Raw genomic sequence first — 23941 nt, forward strand, 5'->3', positions numbered from 1 at the left:
AAGGAGGACAATGAACACGGAGTGAGACCACAACTCTGTAACATAACTGATGTAAAAAAAGAGCACTGGATTACAAACACAAACAGCAACGAAGAAATTCAATCTGTAAATCCAGTTTGAGAAGTGTAAAAGTGTCTTACAGCAACATTCAGAAGCTTTTGGGGCATGCTGACATTGCGCTTGTCAGAGAGTTAAGGAGGAACGCTGGAACATGCACATCACAAACCCAGTGGGTGGAAACACAAGAACTATACTGTACACTGCTACTCATATACTGTACACTAGTTCTGTCCCTTTCTTACAGAGGATGTGCACATGACAGGGGACTATTCAATCCACAATGAAGCCATTCATCAGCTAGCTCTCATAGGTTGACTTCTGGTAGTCACTGTTGCATACACTACCACAGAACAACATTTAATTACATCAACATCTCAACCAATGTTTGCTTCACTTATTTCCTTCTGACCACACACACAAATGTGCAAGCTCTCACTCTCAGTCTCACTTTCACTTCCTATTTCTCTCTCTCTCTCTGGTCAGTTAACAACTTCAAGCGTCAGTGTCAGCAAACAAAGTTTCCATTCCTAATAGAGAATGAGAGACCGGTTCAACAAAGCCGGACAGCATCCGACTGGAAATCATCTCTGGCTTCAACTCAGCGTCGACCGATAAAGACAAACCACCCAGACTAGCTGTAGCACTGCAGCGTGAACACAACCCAACAATTTTCATGTTATCATGACTAATTCTACGTGGAAGACAAGTTTATTGGAATTCAGGGAACAATTAACAGGATGATCATTGAATCTGGGTATCACTCGCTCAATGTTTAGGTGAATATAACAAGGAATCTGGCCAAGTACAGTGTCTGAATTCTGTCCCCCTCCACATGCTGGAGCTCCACACCCAAAACCTGTCACATTATTAATTGCTGCAAGTTAAGTTTGATATTTTACTGCAGGAGAACAGAGTCATTTTCTTGCATCAGTTCCATGTGTAACTTAACTCAGTCATCAAACATCATCTGGTGTGGAAGTGGAGAATGGGACCACACCAGTGGAGTCTAGTTTCACCCACATGACTCATTTTCCCAGGCCTAATTCAACAATGTACTTTTCAGTCATTTCACTATAAACACACACATCAGTAGTCGATTTGGTTCAGTGCTCGGTTTCTTCTCTAAACAGCAGCATGGAGTTGTAACGTGCAGCCATACACTTGAACTGGATGAGATTTTTTTTTTTTTTTTTTTTTTTAGCTCCAGCAGTTCGAGTCAAAAACAAAGATGTAGTAAACACTTTGTTTTGAGAATCAGCAGGGTGCTGCAAGAAGCTGTGACTGCAGCGTGCAGCCAGTGACCACAGCATCCACCCTGCAGCACGGCTGGTGTTCCAGTTTAACTGGTGATCATGTTGTCTGGTGATATTTGTGTACATTTTCCTCTTTCTGCGTTCCAGATATTGTTGTTCACAGATTCATCATTCATCATTCATTCATCATTTCAATAGTAGCCGGCTGTGGGTATATATTGAAGATGTTGAAGACCACGCTGAAAAAACTTTAACATCACCAATTTATGATGTCTTTATCACCACCAGACAACAACCTGAAACTTGCTGGCCAAATAAGAAATATAAATCTATATCAAGCCCCATGGTGGGATTTGAACTATGTGTCTCAGTGATATAAAGCTCAGTCAGGCTCCTTCTTTTTCAACAGATGTCCTGCTTTACCTTCATAAATCTAGTTTACTGTCAGCTCTTCAACACCTGTTAATGACTCAGGAAATCAGTCTATTTTATAACAAGCTTCAAAAACAAATGATTGTCTTATATAGGAAAACCCAGCTGTTATGAAGAACACACAAGCATGGCCATCTCAAAGGAAGTTGCTAAAAAAGGGCACATAGTGGTCATTACAATGCACATACATGTCATGATTGGTCATGTGACACTCCCCGACATCAACAAGGTGGAGCCTTGTGTGACATTATTGTGTGTATAGTAGGTGAAAGCGCTTTTAGATGAACACATTACTTTCATGTATCCTCAGGTTATTTCTTGTTGAAGTTGGCAGACATGATTTTAAGGGAGGATGTGTTGGATGTTCCCTTTGATGAGCAAGGGATCAGTCATTTGAGAACAGAAACAGCCCAAATACTCAGCAAGGAAACAAGTTGGTTTATAACTTGCTTTCAGTAGTTATTGTAATGGAAGTGCTATTTATTTCAGGAAATAACATGATTTATCCTTAATCAACAGATATGATATGTCTGAACTTTGTCAACATGACACACACATGCATTGGGTAAGGTGTGTTTGGAGCAGTTGCAGTTGATTAATTATGGAACTGCTGTGCATATAATTTCTTTCCTGCCAGACTGAGTGCAGGCTTTGCGGGAGCTGGTTCCACCGGAGCTGTGTCGGTCAACCACATGTCGACAGAGACTTATTGTCCTGCATGTGCTTAGCATCTGAAGGAAACAATAAGAGTCCCTTGTCAAACCATGCCAAGAGTGATTGTGTATTTCATGTTAAATTGATTGTGTATGCTGATATACTGCTTCTTATTTCTGACCTCATAATGCATTTGATAATTTGATGTCTAACACATCTCTTCTACATTTGTTTACACATTATTTGATCTCTGATATGACATACTCTACCTATACTATGGCCAGACGTCATGGCAACAGCATCATTTAAGGGATCAACATCAGAAACATCTAATGCAGGGGTCTCCAACAGGTGGCTCACGAGATACCAGTAGTTTACCCCGTTTCAGAGTGGATCACCCAAACGTTCACAGAATATAGTCTGTACAAACTATGGATGTATGGTAAAACCTTTAAGCATCACAACTTCATACACCACCCCCCCTCTTCAACGCCAAATCATTATCAGTCAGTTGTCAGTCAAATGAGTTTGTTTACATCAGATCAGCTGTAGGTGACATGCATTGATATCAACTCTTCTGATAACAGAACAGATACAAACTAAACTTTTTATTATTAACCTTTATTTAGACAGGGGAATCCATTGAGACTGAGGTCTCATTTTCAATGGCGTCCTGGTTATATACAATAGAAAACAGTCAAACATTCGTTCATTAAAACAATCAATACAAAAATACCCAATCTCAACAGCACCTTATCAATTAATAGCATAAAATAAAATAAAAATAAAAAAGTTAAAATTTATGTTAAATTATATAAAACATTTACTGCCCTCAACATCAGATTCAAATAACAAATCTTAAAAAGTGCTTAATTTAATTTATTTATTTAACCTTATTGCTTATTTAACTTAATTGTCTCTTGAAGGTTATTCTAGTTTCTAGGCACGCAATAGCTAAAAGCAGTTTTACCCAGTTGGGTTTTGATTTTTCCAACAAACAGAAATATGTTGCCATGGATACAGTGAGTTAAAACTGGCTTCAACTTGAGCCCTGTTTTTTTAAGCCCATGTTTGTTTACATGATGAAAAAATGAAGCTATTTTTTAACTTCCTGTTTGTTAAGTACTATTGATGTACTGACAACTATTACTTAGTAAGGAGCTTCTTCTCCGGTTTCTAATCAGATTCATGAAGGTTTATTTGCAGTGGTGTTTTCATGTCTGTATTCAGGTCTGACTGAATCATGACTCAGATTTTTGTCTGATGTTTCAGATGTGGATATTGATATTTGATGACTTGTTAAATGATCTTATTGATCTGATTTTTTTGGAGATCAGTTTGAGTGTTTTGATAGGACATGTGAATAAATATAACCAGTAATATAAGACATGAGGAGCTCTCAGTCCCTGATCTAACGGCAAAACCCAGCAGCCTGTGGCTCACCATGTGGGTCACTTACAGGCAAACTAGTCGTCAGTTTGACCAGGGTTCGATCCGAAATTTTTTTAATGACATGGGATCCCCATGTCACTAAAAAAATTTTTAACTACTACTAATGTTTTAATGGGACTAAACGTGCGTGTTCTTATGAATTTCATTTTTTAGCTTAAGTTTTGGCAACCACCATTTTCATGGATATGACTCTGCGACTATAAACATTTGGAGTTTGTTCCGATGAGCTAAAACGTAAACAAAGATCACAAGTTAACACGATCACCAGTTAAACCGGCAGCTCACTGACACAGCTCCAAAGCTGAGGTCTGATGCCACAACACTGCCTGCGACTAAACACAGATTAAACACACTCATCATACCAAGGTGCCGTTACATGAAAAAGAAGAAGAAGAATACCTGAAAGGCATCATTAAAGAAACTGGAGAAACTTTATCTAAACAACCAGCAGCCCGCCGTGGGCTGCAGCTAGCATGCTAACCGCTAGCTGCAAAGCAACAGTCTCAACAGACTGCCGCTGATATTAGCATAGCTAACGCCAGCTCCTAGAGGCTCGGGTGGTGCTCTGACATGTACCTGTACCTGTGAGCAGACCTGCGGCCTCAGCCCTCTTTTCTTCGTCTTCTATTAGCCCTGCGGTGCTGGCACATTCATGATGCTTCCCAGTGCAGACGCCAGTCCCCTAGCCACAGGGATAACGCTACAGCTAGCTGCTGGCGCGACCACAACTACTCTGAGGAGCAGTTTCAGCTCCGAGACGTTCATGTGGCATCTGTCAGGGATTTCAGACTCACCAGTGTTGGTTTTCAGCGGGCAGCGGTCCGGGCAGAGGAAGGGAGCACAACAAGTCTCAGTGTTTGGAGTTAAAAGTCAACTTCAGCGCCTCTCTGCTCACTCCGCCATCTTGGTTCTGCTGGAAAACCTGGACTCAACCAAGTCTGGCATACCGAGGGGGTGGGGGGTTTAAAATGCAACCTACAACGTGATCTGTCTGAAGTTTGTTTTCACAGAACAAAGTCCAAAGGTAGTCAGAGAATTATCAGCTGTTCAGGTCACATTAAGGACGGTCAGTGATTGCTCATTTTAGCAACAGATCACTCCTGATCCCACAGTTACCGCACGGAAATAGTGTGTGTGTGTGTGTGTGTGTGTGTGTGTGTGTGTGTGTGTGCGCGCGCGTGTGTGTCTGTGTGGGTGAGTGTGTGTGTGTGTGTGTGTGTGTGTGTGTGTGTGTGTGTGTGTGTGAAGCTTTACAGATGTTCAGTGCAAAACAAGTTGATTCACCTCATGATCACAGTCACAGACTATTTATCAGTCATATATGAATTTTATTAACCACAAATCAGACTGATACATATGGATATAGGTTTATTGATTAGTTCTGTTTATTAGGAACACCGAGCTGAAACTAAGCCAGTCTGATCAGCCAGTGCTGCGACAGATCCTCCTGCATGAAGGTGTTGATGATCCCCTCAAACTGTTTCAGAGATGTGTTGGTACAGCTGGAGGATCATTTATTTAACTTGGCTTTTAATTAGTTCTCTCATATTTTACTATTCTCATTGGTTTCTGTTTTTTATTTTCATTTACATATTTTATCATCTACTGTTTTTCTGTTGTCTAATTTCATTGTGCTTCAATCCGCCCTAATTTTATCGTATTTGATTTTTAATTGTAAAGCACTTTGAGCTACATATCTTGTATGAAAAGGGCTCTATAGATAAAGTTCATTATTATCATTGTTGTTGTTATTATTAATATTATTATTGTTATTATTATTATTATTATTGTCATCATTATTTTGGAGGATGGAGTTTATGATGCTGTTGAACTGTTTTGGTACCACTTTACAATTAGATGTCTTTTATAAAGGATTTATGAATGGTTTATAACTAGTTTATTAATGAGCTTGTTAACAGTTGATTAATCACTTATAAGCTGTTATAACACATTAAATAAAAAGTATAATGAGTAAATGACCATTAATAAATGGTGATGTGTTTCACAGTTTACAATAAGGCTTCTTTTACCAGTTATAAATGGTAGTAACTCATTAGTAAGATTAACTGTAAACATTAACTTGATCTTGACAAATTGTGAGTCTGCATCAATGTGTGAAAACTTTGTTATAACTTTGTTATAACTGGTTTATAATTGTTTATTTATGATTTATAAAGTGAAAACAACCAAATTAAATAACTAATTGTAAACCATTTATAAATCCTTGTGTAGTGTAGTCTTATTGTGAAGTGGTTATGATAATAATTATCACTGTAATATATTTACTTTCATCCATGCTAAAGTGTCATCCTGTTAAACACCAGTGACATCAGATTGACACTGTGGTCATTTGTCCACAGACTGATTGTGAAGTGTGTTTGGGATGTGAGAGGGAGGTCAGCCAAGCATAGGATGACACGTTAGCAAGGATTACTGAATGGGCCCACTGGGCACAGGGGCCCAGGGGCCCAGGGGGCCAGGGGCCCAGGGGCTGGAAAGATTAGAGGGACAAAAGGCCAGAGCCTCTGTATGAAGTGTTAATATTTCTTGTTTGTGGCCGTCTTGTGTCTCTTTCAGTCTGGGGGTCATATAGGAAGGGTGGGGGACCTTTTACCTATTTGTGTCCTCAGGGGCCCATTTTCTAATAATCAGTCTATTGATGTTAGCCAAACAATGCCTGAAGAAACTGAGCTCTCTCAACCTGAGCTCTGCAATGGCCGAACAAGCCATGGCCTAACCAGCAAACAGATAAATGTTGAACATTGTGAAACAGGGGAGAACTACAATTAACTACAATTACAATCAGAGACAGAAAGACAGTCAGTTAACCGACCAAAACCTGAACATTCTCTGTTCATGGAAAGTGTTACCATGTGTTTTTAAACACACCAGAATATAATTTACCTGTAAAACCTTTTTTAACCACAATGTCATTTTGAAATAACACTTATGATGTCATCAGGGTCACCTCAGCTTCAGCCTCAACATTTATACCAGAGTCTGATTGACAACCTGAGTGAAGAGTTGTGGCAAAACAATCTGAACTCAGGCTCCACTTACTGGCTTTGTCAGCACTTTCAACCACGTCTTACTGTCTTCATCACCAAACTGGCTCAGGTGTCGTCACATGATCTGAATATGAAAATTTAAGTGAGTGGAGATAGTAACCTCTCTGTGGGTACAGATGGTAGTTTGAGTCATTGTGTTGTTGACTTCACAGTGACATGGTTAGTATGTGTCGGTGTGTCTATCCAGCACATGGTGTTCTGTTATGGTTGCAAAAAGTCATTGTAACTGTCCTCAAGCTGAGCAGCCGAATAACCAGACCACACGACAGTGTGTTTAACATTTTTAGTTCAAAATAGGCAAATTATGCAGCTAATTTAGGCCCATAGCACAACAGATGGAACAATAATTGGTATTATTTTATTCTCATTTTAACTGATTGAAAAGTCTGGATATTTCATGATGTTGCAGCATGATGTTGGACCTCTGCTTCCTGGGCACCATTGTCACCGGGGCATCAAGTGGCAGCTGAACATCAGCTCCCTCATCAAGAACGCCCAGCAGAGGCTGTACTTCCTGCGGCAGCTGAAGAAGTTCAACCTGCAAAGGATTACGATGGTGAAGTTCTACACCTCCATCATCGAGTCCATCCTCACCTCCTCCATCACCACCTGGTACGCTGCTGCCACCGCCGCTGCCAAGGACAAGAGCAGACTGCAGCGTATCATTCACTCTGCCGAGAAGGTGATCGCCTACAATCTGCCAACGATCCAGGACCTGTGCACCTCCAGGACCCGTTCACCTCCAGGACCCGTTCACCTCCAGGGCCCTGAGGTGAGCAGTAAAGATTCTACATTGCACATTCCCATTTGTATTGCATATATTTTTATGATCTATAATATTTCTTCACATTTTATTGTAAATATTTTATTTTATTGTTGAATGTTTCTATTAATATCTTAAGGTATTTGACCTGCTGTATTGGCCTACTTGTTTAATCTTTGTTTATATTTCTTTTCTTCTTCTTATGTTTATTGAGACGCACCAAAACACCAAAGCGAACTCCTTGTATTGAAAATCTACTTGGCAATAAACCAGATTCTGATTCTGATTCTGATCTGATTCTGATTCTGATTCTGATTCTGAAATCAGAGGAGATCCATCAGATCAGTGATCAGTGAGTCACAGTCAGAGCTTTGATTTATTCTGGATTCAATCTCCCAGCTGACAGAGGAGGAGACCTGATGATGGAAAGGTTTTTAAATCAAAATGTAATGAGTGAACTTCATGCCACGTACAGTGTCTCCACTTTACAGCTGATCCTCAGACAGTCCTGGTGGCCGGTGGGATGTTCTTAAGACAAATATATAGATCACAGCTGTATGTCAAAGAAACGATTGTGCTGGGATCACATCAGCTGCAGCAGCGTCTTCGCGTTAACCGGGTTGGATTATTCCAAACTGATGTTTTGAATGAGACTGCTGAGGTTCTCTACTTCTTATGCTCTGTATCTGAGCCTCTTGAAGTCAGTCAAGTGGTTCAGACAGGCATCTGGTTAATTGTGTATGCACAGCCCCATATGCTGAGGCAGCAGAGAGTCTGCACAGTCCTCAGTGAAGTCCTGGATCTTCCTGCAGCAGCTGTCTGAGGTGAATATCTCTTGATCATGTTTGCTTCCGAGGCGGCCGCTAATGCGATTTGACTTCCACTCATTAGCACAGGCCCAAAGTCACAGGAGTGCCATAAAAAAGAATAAATCTGTAAAAGAATAAGAAAATAATGTGGAAATTTAAAGAGGAATACATGAATATTTGATATTATGCAATTGTTTTTGCTATTCCTTGAAGGGCCAAGCTGTCAGTCAACTGGCTGTGGTCAGGCTCTCCGGCCCAGGCTGAGTAGTCGATTCATACACACATGAATCCAGTTTGACGGGAGCTTTTAGTGTGGACAACAGGAAATGGATGCAGATTTGCACATGGGCAGTATGACACCAAGCATCAATGTCTGGGGTTAAACATGAAACCAACAGTGAAGAACCAGAAGCTGCAGTTCCTCTAACGACCACTAGAGTCTGGCTCCAACAGTGAGTCAGTCCCCATCGACTCCCATGTTAAAATGTCCAACTTTACAGCAGAAATAAACATGTTTACAGCCTGGTACAAAAACAGTTTTGGGTCTCTAGAGTTAATTTCCTCCTTCATGACAACTGTTTATATAACTCACCTGTTTACATTTTATTTAGGACTAAAGTTATGTGTAATTGAGGGCGTGGCCTCTTTGAGTGACAGGTGGGTGCACATATGCTTGTCACAAACCGATATGAACAGAAGTCTCAGCTCCACACACACCCCTCCTCTTCGACCATTTTTGGATTAGCTGGGAGTTAGGGGCGGAGTCAGACACTACCAAGATGGCAACGGTGAAGCAGCTCACTCTGAGCTTAAAAACTGCTCAAACAGGCTACGTCCATCTTTATATACAGTCTAAATGTAACACCCAGGACATACTGCCAGTGCTGTGTGTGCCTGGCATCCACATACTAAAATGGTTAAAAGAATATAACTTTTATAATTTAGTGACAAATTCAGTGAAAGGTGTCAGTTTTATGTAATGTTAATAGTATGATGTCAATATGACCAGCAACAGATGGTGTCTCTGTTTATTTTAGCTGGGAACTAAAGTGGAAGAAGTGATGTAGCATCCATCAGTTGCACAGAGACAGACACCCTGCTGCGTGACATGCTAACTGAGACCAGGTAGACATGAGCACAGAAGTCGTGCAGGTGTGATGTTAAATGTGTCACCACCCACGGGTGTGACTCATTTGGACAGGGGCAGAGTGGTGTGTCATTTATTGATAATGCAGAGCAGGGAGAGGGTTTTTTTCAACATGGCAGAGAGAGAACAGCTTGATGGGCCTCACACATGATATGCATTTGCTTGTGGAAAAGAGGACGAGGAACATCCCGAGCCAGTGGATCAAAAGTTTGAGCTTTTAAATAATAATTTAATTAAAGCAGAGAAAGACAGGATAGCGCCACAAATGAATATATTGCGTTATTAATAAACACTTTTATTTGTGTATTCTCACATCTTCATATAAAATGAAGGGAATCTACATCCACTTCATCAGCAGTAAAGAATGTGAACATGATATCTGCTGACTGAGGCTGTGGGCTGGAAGTTCACGGAGGCAAACGGAAAATGTCCAACTCACAGGCTCCAGTCAGACAGCTGTTTTCTGACTCCTCTCCCAGTGAAACTGTATCTGACACGAGCCTGGACATGGCTGAAGATGACTGCTCAGATGTCTTGCTAGACCACAGGAGAAATAAAAGTAATCTAACCTCAACGTGCTTGTTTTATTGAGATATCAGGGTCATTATTTTGTGATGCAGTCTCTTGTTTTCTGAATTCTCCAAAAATACGGAGCGGAGAAAAGACAGGGGTAGAACATCAAAGATAATGAAAGAGAAAGAGAAAATTAAATTAAATTAAATAAAAGAGCTCAAAAATTTTAACATGTTAAATTAATCCCTTAAGGCCAGTCACCACAACAGAGCACCATACAGGAGACATTACAAAGGTACAGAATAGATGTACCAGTGATGTCCAGAGGAGTGAGAAAGAGAAGGGGGGAACATTTAGTAAGGTTAATACAATTTCCATACATTGGTACAAAAATAAAACTATACATACATGCATACACTGATGTCCGTGTGCATGTATAAAATTTATCTTCTTGTCAGCCCACAGCTGATTGTGAAATATTACCCATGTAGCAACTAAAATCAGCCCAGTGTTTATCACTGCGATGTGGATTTCTTTTCAGATTAAAAGACAGAAAGATATATGTTTTTTTTCTGATGCCATGTAGGAGGAGATTTCTTTAAACCGCATAGGGATAGGAGGAGGGTCTTCACTTTTCCATGACAAAGCAATGCATTTGTCACCAGCGTTCGTGACCAGTATTATATTTTATATTTTGGGGAGAGGGATGTCAGGTATGTTGCCTATGGCTAGTTAAGGTCAGAGCCCATAATGTTTTAATTTATTACATTTCCAGAACATGTCAGTAAGGTTACCTGTGTCTTGGGCAGAGCTCTGATATTGATTAATGATTGAGTGATTGATTGATTGACTTGTCTTGTTAGTACCACTGAAGCACAATGTGACAAGAGACAGTGAGGAGGGAGGAGTGTGTGGAGCAAACACGGAAGTGTAAGTTTATTGAAAAGCTTTCAGTGGTTTGCTCAGCTGATCCTCTCCATTCAGTTAATGTCTGTATTTATACATCATTTATTTTCTTTTTATATTTTCTTCATGTAAAACTAACAGTTATTTACCTTTGGCATTTTACACACCTGGTGTGAAAGGTTTTAGTACGGAGGCTGAGAATGGCCATACTCACAAATATTTTTATATCCTGTTAGATGAGCTGTTGTGTCAAGATATGTCGGAATAATTCATTGAAACCATTTCAATTAATCTACAGTTCAGTGTTTGCTACTCGGATAACAGAATAATTCTCGTTATCGTGATATAACGGAGCTTCGTTTTCCAGAGATAATTATTCCATTATCTCAAGATCACAAAATAATTATCTCGTTATCTTAAGATCACAACATAAAAAAAATATTTGCGTATGGTCTTTCTCAGCTTCCGTATTATTACAAATACATTTCCAGGTAAATCATTTAGATATTGTCGTCCCAAGTACAGAATCTGAAAAAGGCCACACTCGCAAATATTGTTTCTGGATAATTATCCCGATATCTCGAGGTAATGGAATAATTATCTTCTCAAGATAGCAGAGCTTTGAGTTTTGATAATTATTCCGTGACATGCAATCATCATCTCAGTGCAGTAGCATTATGATGCACATTCAGCAAACCAGGATGTGAAAGTCAGGGACATAAACCAGGCGACAACATGCAAACTCCACACAGAGAGGACCAGGCCTGGACCAGGTCCTTCAGCTCTGGATCTCTGCTTCAGCTCCATGTGCTTCTTGTTGATTTCACATGATGCTGAATTTCTACAGGATCAAATTAATGTAGAGCTACTGACAAAGAAAGATATTCTTAAAAAAAAAAAAACCCCTGTATATATTCATGTGCTGCATAACTGCAGACCTACTCAGACATATTGATGGTTGTTGCTTGGATGAAAACAGCTCTCCAGGATGAATAGAAATGTGGAAAATCAAAACATCTGAGGTGTGAGTTGTGTTGCTGAGAGCAGAGCCCCCCCCCCCACTGTTGATGATCTAATAACAGAGGCTGCTGCGCCCCCTGGTGGTCACTGCTGAGCGGCTGCTGCAGCCTCAGGTTTAAACTGGATATAAATGAACCCCACACATCAGTCACAGCATGTTAGTGTTTTTAATGAACTTTATTAAGTAAACTCTACACTTTTAGTATTGCTTTTAACTTTTTATTTATTCATTTCACTCTAAATTAGAACCTTTTGCAATCAGCACATATATAACTTTTCAATCGAGCTACACTTTTTGAGGAATACAAAAATATCACAGTACATTTTCTACTAAGTCAACTTCACCTGTGAGGTCCAGAGCCAATCAGAGAGGCAGGTTCAGAACCACAGCAGCTGCCAGGACAGAGATGGAACATCAACATGTCTTAAAGTAACAGCACCACGGTCTATGAGCTAACCACACTGAGGGAAGGGGGCCACTCACTGACAGATCCGGGTCACGAGGCTCAGTGAAGCAGGGCTCTCCACAGCCAAACCACCTGTGTCTCATTTCAATACACTAACACGTATTCAGTAAAATGTGAACTCTGAACATGGCTGAAAATGAGACACAGTCATCGTCTTATTCACTGTGTGTGTGTGTGTGCGTGCGTGTGTATGACAGCCCAACATGCTTCCCATTGAAAAACCAAATGCTTAGACCTCAACCATCTTTTCTCCCTTGTAAAACCAAACCGTCCTCATTAACCACAGAGCAGAAATGTCAGCTGTGAGGCCAGAACGGCTCTGTTACTGCCCCTCGTGACCAATGGAGGGATCTGGTTTTACAAGAAGATAAACTTGGAGAGATAATGACGAGGACTAACTGATCAGTTTGGCAAATGCAGGTCTGGTTAACATCAGCACATCCGAGAGAGAGAGAGAGAGCAAACACACAGCTGTTTCCCTGCACTGTTAAAAAAGGGAAGTGTCTGGGACTGTCATCCACATCAGCTACTGCCGTCTGTGCATTTGAATTAGTCAGTGATTTGAATGCTTAAAACAAAGGCTGGATATGGACTGATGATCAAAACCCAGTGGCACTGAATGCTCCTTTTCTGACCACTTGATGTAAATCCTAATTCTGTTGTTTTCTTTTAGCTGCGATTTTGTACAGATGTTGCGATTAGACAGCATTACAGACCGAATTTGACAAATGAGTTGTTTTGTGATATCTTTTGTAGAAAAACAAATTTATATGTAGAAAAAAAAAGTATTGAAATTTGAGATTGATAGTGAAAATGTGTGGAGCTCCTAATAGGAAAAAAAAAGAAACGCTACTCGTCATGTTGCTTTAAGGAACTCTGAAAAAATAAAAAGATCCTCAGCCCTGTTAACAGGTCATTGCAAAGGCCTGATCCAGATGTTCTAACACTGAGTGAAACTGGAGAGCCCCTAGTGACCCGGCTTGGCCCAGTAGTGGTTAGACGGCCTCTGGTTTTGGTCTGGAGCTGTGGTCATGTCACTCCTCAGCCAGGCTGAAATGTAAATATGAATCCCACACAACAACAGCACCTTTAACACTCTCTCATTCTCTTCCCATTTCTCTCTGCTTACATGTCAATATTCTATACAAAGTATCAAAAAAGATTAAACAAAATACTGAAAAATCCTCACCCGTACTGACAATATAATTTCTCATATTAAACCTTTTTTTTTTTTTTTTTTTTTTTTTTTTTTATTCCTTGCAAATCTTCCTTTTCTCCTGCAAAGATTCAGATCCACAGTGACAGCAGCTGCCACTCTGGACAGGAATGTTGCAGCGTGAAAATGACTCACACTCATTCATTCAGAACAAAGCTAAACAAAACTACTAAACACTGGAAATGAAGTGAGGATGGAGGGTGAGAAATCCCCATCGATATCTTCAGTTTAGGGGAAATGGAAGAGACGAGTTAGATGCAGAAACGAAGGAGTACACTTTAATTCCACAGTTACACAAACAGGAACCATGATAAAACAAGAGTGAGGAGTCAGTCAAGAACAGAGGGGAGCAGGGAGGTGACCCGGCTCCTCCTCTGAGCTCTGGGCCTACAAACACCCATAAAAAAGGAAGTCTCTGTGGGTTGGGGGTTCGGGAGCTGATTGTACTGCCTGTGTGCTGTGTTTGCTGAGTCCACATCACAGGGAGGAGGCTCCCCGACAGAGCCAGACAGCAGAAATGTGGCCGGCTCAGTGCAGTGGCAGTAGAAATGCTGGAGGCCGAGTAGGTGCTAGATGGGACTCCTCAAGCTCGGCCCAGACCCAGACCCAGACCCAGGCCCAGGCCCAGGCCCAGGCCCAGGCCCAGGCCAGGGCCCAGCACACCCTCGCTCAGCGTGCTGCTCAGGGAGAGAAGGTTGCCATCTCCAGGGAAATGCGCTGCCACAGCTCCTTGGTCTGCTTGCCCCTCTTCAGGTTCTGCAGCACGTCGTTGAACTGCATCATACCCACGGGCGTCAGGCAGAAAGCACCTCGAGCGCTGCGGATGATGTTGACGAAGTCATCGTAGTCAGCAGGTGTCAGGTGGATGAGCCGGTGGTGGATGTACTGCAGAGACAGAGAGGGAGGTGTGACGGTGATCAAACAGCACTGAGACACAGCAGCATGAGTCAAGACTGATGAGTTATAGAATGGAGAAAGCGTGGCGGCCCATTCAATCTGATGAGAGCTGTTCACTCATGCACATCCGGTTTATGCCTGTGATTAAAGAGTATTTGAGTCGTGTGATACAAATGTGGTTCTTAGTTATTGAGCTGTTCAGTCTGAAGTGGACTGTCTCTGGTTCCAGTCTGAATTGCTGCCCACATCCCTGATTGGATTCAGATTGGTCAGATGTGCTCACTGACGGCTGTTTCTGAGCCAATCAGAGCTCTGTAGGCCGGATTAAGAACAGAAACATCATCTTCCTTCACCAGAGCAAGAACTGACTTAGAAAAAGTTTTTACTGTTTATTAAAGCCCTCAGTGGATTAACTCCCCCCTACATTACAGACCTTTTAACCTCCTACACTACATACAGGCCCCTCAGATTGTCAGGCAGGGGTCTCCTCAGGTGCTTTCTCAGTCATGGCCCAGAGATGGCCCACAGCCTGCCCATGTCAATCAGAACTGCCGTATCCATCCACTCTTTCAACTCTTTGCTCAAAACATATTTATTCTCATTAGTGTTGGTGTTATGTAGTGTGCCAAGATCAGCTGCCTCCCTCATTTGGTTGTTGTTTTGTTGTTTTGTTGATGTTGTGCAGCACTCTGGTCAGCTGTTTGCTGTTTTTAAATAAATTTGAATTTTGAAAGCGACGGGGACAAATGTAGCTCAGGAGGTAAAGCGGGTCGTCCACTAATCAGAGGGTTGGTGGTTTGATCCCTGGCTCCTCCAGCTGGTGTGTGTGTGTGTGTGTGTGTGTGTGAGAATATGGCTTGCACTTTGAGTTGTTGCTATATAAGTGCAGTCTATTTCAGATTCAGGCTTATTCAGGATTACAGCTGTAAACATGTTTCCTTCAGTGACATACTTTAAGTTAATCGCTCTTGGCATCCTCTAGCTGCTTCTGTGTGGACTGGAAATGAGTTGCAGGGACCACACATCATTAACATAAACCCCTCCCCATATTAAAAATATAATGTCAGAGGCAACAAGTTAAATGAAATGGCAGTTGCTCCATTATAAATACAGGCTAGGCTGCAGGTGTGTCGTACCTGCAGGTAGGCCTGTTGGCAGCGCTGGACGAGCTGGTGGAAAGCAGGTGTTCGGAGGTGAGCGTGGATGTGGGCGGGGTTCAGCCTCTGCAGAGCCTCCATGATGATCTCCTGCAGGACGAACGGACTGAGGACGCCTTTTGCTGCTCCGACACAGAACTGGTACACGTAGTTGACTCCTGACAGGACGGACACGCAGAGGGGAATAAGAGGAAGGAGAGGGTTGGTTATATAGATGGAGAAAACAGGAAGTGACAGTTAAGGGGGAGGGGACAGTTTTTGAGAGGGTGACGGGTTGTTTTTTTATTGCTTTTATTGTGTAAAGAACTTTGTATTACGTATGCAAATAAAGTCTGATTGATTGATTGATTGATTGATTGATCAGTTCTTCTTTTGCTATTCTTGTTGTAGCTGTCCGCTGCTAGCTGCACAGCCACACTCAAGTATGAACCAGATGCATAAACAATCTGTTAACTAGCCATTACATTCCTGTATCAGCCACTAAAGTCCCGGCTCCTTTGCTGTCCATTCATGTGTGTGTGAGCTCACCCAGCCTCGCAGCCAGTCCCAGCAGCCACTTGACGTCCTCGGTGTAAGGTGGGCTCCTGGAGAAGTTGTTGGGGTGGTCGTTGTGAGCCCTCCTGCCCAGCATCTCTAACGCCAGCATGCCTTCACACAGAGATCACATGTGTTCAGTTAACCCTCTCTACTATGTGCACACTGGTTAGAGGAAAACAGAACCGTAGGTCACAGACTCCTCACCAACTCTGTAGGCAGAGTGCAGGTAGTGCAGGCCCTGCTGGCTGATTGGCTGGCTGTGCTGCTCGTCCTCTACTGGGAAAGGCGTGCTGACCAGTGAGCCTGGCTGGGAGGAGAGGGAGGGTAGTGATGCTCCCTGGATGGCCTGGATGGTGGGGCCCGCGTGGACGCTGCCAACTGTCAATCATGACAAGCACAACATACGGTTCAGCACTGACTAACATACTCATCCCGTGGTGTTATAACACTTACCAATGTAGTATATCTGAAGTGGCTTACATTTAGAAGAACACTGATGACAGCTAACACACAGTGTGTAGTCCTGACCTGCTACAGTGGTGCTGAGGGGCAGGCCGGTCTCAGTGTGGTAGGGATGGACGGCGATCTGAGTCATGGACGGTACAGGGACACCAGGGAAGGTCACAGCTGTGGCTGCCATTGGTGGCTGGGGGCCAGCAGCCACTGAGAATGGGTATTGGGCCCCTATGAAGGCTGGGTGCATTCCCTGAGGAGGAACACACACACACAAACACACACATGTGCACAAACAGTTAGGCTGAGTGACCTGCACTCGACTGTACCATGAAAAATGAAAGAAGTGTGAGAAGATTTGTATGGAACAAACAATGTTTCTATCACGACACCAACAGATTTAAAGATTCATCTGTGTATAAGTGAGAGTAACAGACCCCGAAACTGTGGGTGTTTCCCCTAGCGCCACTTATTCTCTCAATTCAATGATTAATCCACAGAAAACGCCTGACTTATCAATTATCAAGTAATCATTTCAGCTGTAATGAATGTACGGTAACACACTGTGTCCACAAGCTATTATCACATCTTCTCTTTATTTGTTGGACAGATTTTCCACCTCAGCTAAGCAACACTTTGTTCATAAGAAAACCTGTTCCGGAAACACAGAAATCTGCCGAATAGAGAAACAGCAGAGGGGAAATGTAGTAGTTGATTAAACGGATACTTAAGTTAACTCTCTGAAAACCAATTAATCATTAAATCAATTTTTTAGGCATCAATATAAAATCTTCTCTGGTTCCAGCTTCTCTACTCTGGGGATTTGATGCTTTTCTATCACAGTGACGTGATGTGCTGTGGAATCTCCCTTTTCTCCTGCTACTTTTGTTTAATTGTACATATCATATTATTATCTATTATTTATCTTCTTTTTAATTATTTTATATTGACATTTTGTGGTTTTTCTTCTCTTTGTATTGTCCACTTTTCCAGGCCACTTTTCTTGCCATGAAAGGCAAGTAAATAATTTTTTTTTTTTTTTGAGGCAAGTGAAAGTTTTAAGTAAGCTTTTTTTATTTTATCATTATTTATTTTTTTGTTTTTATTTTTATTTATTTTGAAAATTGCTCATGTGTGTCAGGCCATGTCACTGTCTGCCAGCTGCCATTCCAAGATGTAAAGACAACATTAAAACTGTCCAGCTTCCCTGTTTCTTAATAAAAAGAAATTCCACATGAAGCCCAGTGTCCGTGTGAAAACCAGTTCTGACCTGTGGATATGCAGCTCCAGACACAGGGAAGACGGTGGGGCGGGGGACATGCTGCAGAGGGTGTCCCAGGTACTGGGGGGTGCAGACGGTGGGGAGATGGGCCTGGATGGTGGTATACGGGTGGAGGCCCTGGCTGTGGGGGTGAGCCATGGCCTGCCCAGGCATGGTATGGGACTGGTAGATGGTGGAGCCCACAGAGATGACGGGTACGACGGCTGCTGCGGTGACCGAGGCTGTGACTGTCGCCACCCCCGTCGACTCCATGTTCGCCCCGCTGTCAAGCACGCAGCTGGATTCAGGGGGCCTCCTGCCCGAACCCCCGTTTGCCCCGCAGCGCCCAGAGGTCTCCCGCTGCTGGCCTGAGCCCCCGCCCACTGACTGCTCGTACAGCCAGTACCACTGGTGAGCCACCTCAAACAGAACCTCAGGGTACACACCTCCACCCTTGGCTGCTTCTTCTACTGCCATGCAGGCCTTCTCTAGCATCACATTGTCCTGGAGGGAGACAGCGACAGACAGGGACAGACGGGGATAGATGAAGACAGGGAAGTGAAGAAGATCAAAATGGATCATTCATTTGACTTTATTTACTACAATAAATTATTGGTTTCATTAGCAGTAGATTTCAGTTTCATAAATTTGAGCTGACTAACAGTTTAATAGAAGTTCAGCTGCAATTAGGATTTTATCATTGCATTTTAATCAAATTCTGAAATTACTAAAAGATAAAAATTGACTAAATTCAAGTTCATATTGTGGTGCTACAAAAATCTAGTCTTAATTAAAAAAAGGAATTATCGTGACATGTTGGAACCAAGTACACTTACAAACACATTCAGCAACATTTGACGTACATTGCAACAGGTTGCTCAATTGTTCTGAACTGTAAACCCACTCCCACAGTACCTGCTCTTTGCACTGCACCAAGGCTCTCTGGATTTCATTAGGATTCAGGGCGTGAGCATGAGGCAGGCAGCTCAGGGCCAGCTCTGCTGCTGCCCGAACCATGTTGGGGTCCCTGGCCCGCGATGCTCGGTCTGCGAGGGATGCCACCTCTGGAGGGGTGAGGTGACCATCCCAACACTCCACCAAAATGTTGAGGGCAGCGCTGCCGATCTCCATGGCCTGGCCTGAGAGGTTAAAAGACAGTGGATTAGAACATCTTGGTTTGCATGTTTCTGTCTAACTCCCTCTATCACTCACACACACACACTCACACACACTCCTCCTCACCAGTGATCCAGGACACATGGGACGAGTAGGTCCTGGACAGCCAGTTGGGTGAGACAAAGTTGTGGAGGCCAAGAGCATACAGACCAATCTCAAAGGCACACAGGTGCAGGTTTCTGTGGGGCCCCTGGTGGCCCCCGCTGGCTGAGGGCTGGGTAAAAATGGAGGTGGAGGAGTTTCCACCGGCTTTGATCAGAACAGTCTTGGCAAGCTCAAAGTAAAAGTGGGCTGCTGCCTCTGATGGCTGGTTGGGCACGTGGGGGGCGTGGCACTCTGGACGTCTCCCTTTGTACCTGAACACACAGACAAGTACGACAAGTTTATTAGAATTCAGTTGTTCAGAATAAATCAGGTTTGTTATCAGGGAAACCTGATACCTGAGCTCCTCAGCTCAACTTCAGCTCATCTCTGACCCACGTTTTTACTGTTGTCTGCACTGTTCTCTAATACGTTGGAATTTTATTTTCTCTTGCCCTCTCTTCAAATGGGATTTACACATGTGGACATCAAATTCAACAGTTTATTGATAGTATTAAAGTCAGTTTGATGGGTATTTAAAGAATTTCCACCATTATACCCCTTGTCAGATTACTGCAGGAGAGAACTGCCGCACTAATCTGACTAATACTATATGTTTTCTATGCCATTTCATGACAGATTTGTACCACAGAACTTTACCCACGGGACAGATTGAAATGATTTTGTAATTTAATCCTGTTTTAGACTATGAGGAAGTCAAATTCACAACTCTCACATTTCCTCAGAGCTTTATTTGTGCAGTGTCTAATATGTAATGTGGAAAATTCTGCATAAAACACAATGTATTTGTAAACCATTTATTATGAATGATGAACCAAAAATTCTGGAAGGGTCAACAATGTTTACTTGTCTTAACATTAGCTTGCTAGGTTAACTGGCTAGCATTAGGCTAGTTGGCGAGCTTTTTTGAGAGTAATATTTGGCACCTGGATCATTCATATGAGAAAATAGTGGATGAAAAAAGAACATTTACTTGCTAGAAATGGCGGCCATCTTGAATTCTCAAGTGGCCAACGTGTTTTATCTAAAGAGTAATACCCAAGGAGGATTTGTGCCAAGTTTTGCATTTGTATCCAAATTTGAAAGATCGCTCTGACATATGCAGTTATCTGCTGCTTGTATCTCAGTATACCACTGATCATCATTTTGCTCTCAGTTTTGCTTTGGCTTAGGTAATATCTGTTTAAAACTCCATATTTTCCTCTTCTCTTGTGTTTTATTTGAAGTGTTGATCCATAAGAAAATATATTAGTGGTTTTAAGATCCAAAAACCATCTCAGTGTATTTTTACATCTTGGTGAGCCAATGAGGAGAGAGCAGGCTCTGAGCCTCTTGGGGCAGAGGCGTGACTGCTTTGTTGTGACATAGCATCACATACGCTCTTTAAAATAAGCTCTTTATAGTATCAGGGATCTGATGAGGAGGGCGTGTTTACCTGCTGGTGTCAGTGCTCTTGGCTCTGGCCCCGCCCCCTGCCCTGCGAGAGCCACTGGAGGAGGAGGAACCCAGTGAATCAGATGATGAACTGCTGATACTGTCACTGTCCTGGCCCCGCCCCCAAGATGTTGCTGCCCAGCTCCCCCGGAGCGGCCGGCGACTGAGGGTGGGGGAACTGTCCGAGGTCGTCTCCGGAGCGCTGCTGTCGATACTCGCCATGCCTGTCCAAACACCACGACCATCACATCATGTTTCACATCATTAGTATGTGTGTTGATGTGAAGCTGTTTCAGTATGTGGCACATTGTTGGGTACAAGCTGGATGTACAGAAATACCACATATATGACCCAGATTCAAACACTTCCTGTATGATGCCGTGGATGTAAGTGGAGGTAGTGACAGAGTAAAGGCTGTGTATTCTCTGATGCTCTACCAGATCAATAAAAAAAATAGAGACATTATTGTCAAAGTGTGTACCTGTGTGTTTCTTCTTCTGCCGCACGGGTGAGCCCCAGCAACGTTGGCTGTATCCACAGCGCGCCCCCAGTGCCAGCCGACTGGGCACCGTGGCCTCCAGCTTAAATGGAGCCGTTTCATTCTGCTGGTCATTTGATGACGGAGGCCCATCTGATACTGAGAGGAAAGAGTCTGAGTTCTATCTCCATCAAAGAATACTGGGCTACCACAGAGTGATTCTCTAATGCAGGCTAGCTCGCGAGCTAATAGCTCACCGCTGCTTTAAAGTAGCTCACCTAAAGGTTCAGAGAATATAGGAAAGCATTGTAACACAACTTCACGAAGTAAAATTTGCTGCAAATGCAACTAATCAAAATCAAACACACACTCAATCAAGAGTCTCCTGGCAGCGCAATAAACATGTTCAAAAATGTTGTGGTGAACTTAATACTATAAAACTAACAACATGTATGTTTTCAACTAAAGGGTGAATGTGCAGCATAGAGAAACCTATTAGTGTATAGTGTAAATGTCTAATAACTATTAAACCTGAAACTGCTGTAGATCCTCAACAGTATCATAAGACACGGCGCCTAAAGAAGGGGTGCTGGGTTGGGGGTGTAGGTTCTCACCATGCTCCCTGGTCTCTGCAGTACTCTCCCCTGCTGTGCTGTTCTGTACTGGGTTCAGATCGGCCTGATGAGCCACCTCTTCTCCAGCCAGTGTCACAGCAGAGGACGAGCTGGAGGAAGAGGCTGCCACAGTCGTTGCAGAGGAAGATGAGGGGGCGTGCTTGGAGACCCCCCCAGTGGCTCCGCTCACTCCGCTGCTGTGGCTGGGGGCGGTATGTTTGGACGGGCTGCGCTGGCTGCCAGCTGCCGGCTTGCTGGAGTAGAAGGAGCTCAAAGTCTGAGGCTTATGGGTCTGACTCTCCCTGTCCAACAACTTATCCAATATCTGAGGATGCGAGCGAGAGAGAGAGAGAGAGAGAGAGAGAGTAGTAGCCTGTGACCACACTAACATACAACATGTACTTGCAGAAAACAATGCCAGCACCACAGAAGCAGCAATATATGTGTCACAGCCTGAAAAAACAGCAGCACTATACATGACAACTATAATCAGTCTCCTCACGCTCTGCCTTTTTATTGATTTTACATCTCATACTCACCATTTTATATCAATATATTGATTCTTTATTGATCCTAAACAAACACTAATTACTTTAGTAAACCTATAATACAATGATTACAATGATGACTGTTCTTGTTCTTTTATTTATTCATTCTATTTTACTTAACAGATTATATGTGTGTATATATGTACTTTTTCCTGATTATTTTCCTCATTATTAGATGTAGACGCAGACAAAGTCACATAAAAGGTGGCAACCCTAGCCACACCCCAAGCTCCACCCACCTGGACCCACCATCCAACCGTGCAGGATTTGGTTTCTCTGAGTGTTTACCTGAAATCTTTTTATTGGATCACTCAGAAAACAGTCAGCCAATCAGAAGAGAGGCTCAGAGCTTCCTCTCTTCTGATTGGCTCACAGACCTGTTGTTACTAGAGCTCCAGAGAGGAGATGTAAAACTACACTGAGATGGTTTTTGGTTCTTAAAACCACAAATATATCTTCTTATGGATCAACACTTCAAATAAAACACTGGAGAAGAGGAAAATATGGAGCTTTAACATCATTTGGAGCTGTGTTTCTGTCCACACATTATGGTTTGGTTGCCATGAGATCCTGAAAAAATACCTGGCTCTTGAGCAGCTAAATGCTCCACTATGTCCACCAGCTGGTCTCTGACTGTGTCTGAGCAGGTAATGGGCAGTGAACCCCACTGAGCTTTCTCACTGAAAACATGAGAAATGAGCTGAAAAATGCTGAGATGCTTGACAGAGCTGAGGGAAGCTACAGAGTTGGTGATCATTCTCTCTGAGTTTAACAATATGATGAACCTTTTTCACACTTCACATCAGAGTAGTGATGGTTACCTTCTTCAGCTTGCTCTGGTCATCCTTGTAGGTGATCATGAGAGCCAGAGCCAGGTCACCCTTCACCCGTCTGGTTCCTTCACACAGCAGAGGATGCTCTGCCTCACTGACTGTGGTCTTCATACCTGCAGTCACACAGGGGGGAGACATGAAGAGGGATAAGGTGTAGACAAAGAGAAAAGTGGTGAGGAGGGGAAAACAGATACTGAGGCAGAAATGAAGGATCAGCAAAATCATATCTTTACCAAGTGCAGCGACGGCAGCCTCGAAGCCCAGCTCCTCATCACCAGGCATCTCGTTGTTGCGGTTGCGGCTTGGTGGACGGGAACCCGTTGGGGACACAACTGCACAAACAATATGGATAAAATTGAAAAGGATGTTAATTCTTGAAGTTCCCATTTAAAACATTTTCATTTAGAGATTCAGAATAATTCCTTCAAGGCCTCGTGGTTAAAACATATACCATGTAACGGCAACATCACTGGTCTGAATCCAGCTGTGTCGCATGCTAGACCCCTCTCCTCTTTTTTTCCTGTCTGTATCGCTACTGTCAAATAAAGGCAAAAACATAAACAACATAAAGGTATCTCAGGTATCTGGTCTTGATTTGTTTTTGTTGGACATACAGTATTTATGTTACATCTTTGACGTTTACTATCAGACAGATATTGAACCTGGCCAAGAAAAAAATCAATCTTATCCT

At 42.7% G+C, this 23941-nt stretch overlaps 2 protein-coding genes across 5 annotated transcripts in view; both read right to left on the reverse strand.

The window, feature by feature from the left end:
* Positions 1 to 4929, reverse strand: part of ndst2a (N-deacetylase/N-sulfotransferase (heparan glucosaminyl) 2a) — a 45472-nt gene extending 40543 nt beyond the window's left edge. Inside the window, exon 1 of the mRNA XM_056395552.1 lies at positions 4646 to 4929. The gene's annotated coding sequence lies outside the window, so the exon portion shown is untranslated. The remainder of the gene's footprint in view (positions 1 to 4645) is intronic.
* Positions 4930 to 12274: 7345 nt separating this feature from the next.
* Positions 12275 to 23941, reverse strand: part of zswim8 (zinc finger, SWIM-type containing 8) — a 33899-nt gene continuing 22232 nt past the window's right edge. Inside the window, exons 14-27 of one of the 4 annotated variants that reach the window (XM_056395175.1) lie at positions 23702 to 23785; positions 23484 to 23582; positions 23239 to 23363; positions 21870 to 22194; positions 21259 to 21414; positions 20779 to 21001; positions 19308 to 19597; positions 18981 to 19204; positions 18075 to 18569; positions 16880 to 17057; positions 16556 to 16729; positions 16343 to 16462; positions 15794 to 15972; positions 12275 to 14645 (exon numbers count right to left, since the gene is read on the reverse strand). In XM_056395175.1, the coding sequence (XP_056251150.1) occupies positions 14442 to 14645; positions 15794 to 15972; positions 16343 to 16462; positions 16556 to 16729; positions 16880 to 17057; positions 18075 to 18569; positions 18981 to 19204; positions 19308 to 19597; positions 20779 to 21001; positions 21259 to 21414; positions 21870 to 22194; positions 23239 to 23363; positions 23484 to 23582; positions 23702 to 23785 (2876 nt within the window). In that variant the 3' untranslated portion in view covers positions 12275 to 14441. Of the gene's footprint in view, positions 14646 to 15793; positions 15973 to 16342; positions 16463 to 16555; positions 16730 to 16831; positions 17058 to 18074; positions 18570 to 18980; positions 19205 to 19307; positions 19598 to 20778; positions 21002 to 21258; positions 21415 to 21869; positions 22195 to 23238; positions 23364 to 23483; positions 23583 to 23701; positions 23786 to 23941 lie in introns of all 4 variants that reach the window. The other 3 variants (XM_056395174.1, XM_056395176.1, XM_056395177.1) reach the window with 3 other exon arrangements.

This window comes from Seriola aureovittata, chromosome 14 (genome assembly GCF_021018895.1).
Source record: "Seriola aureovittata isolate HTS-2021-v1 ecotype China chromosome 14, ASM2101889v1, whole genome shotgun sequence".
Classification (NCBI taxonomy): Eukaryota; Metazoa; Chordata; class Actinopteri; order Carangiformes; family Carangidae; genus Seriola; species Seriola aureovittata.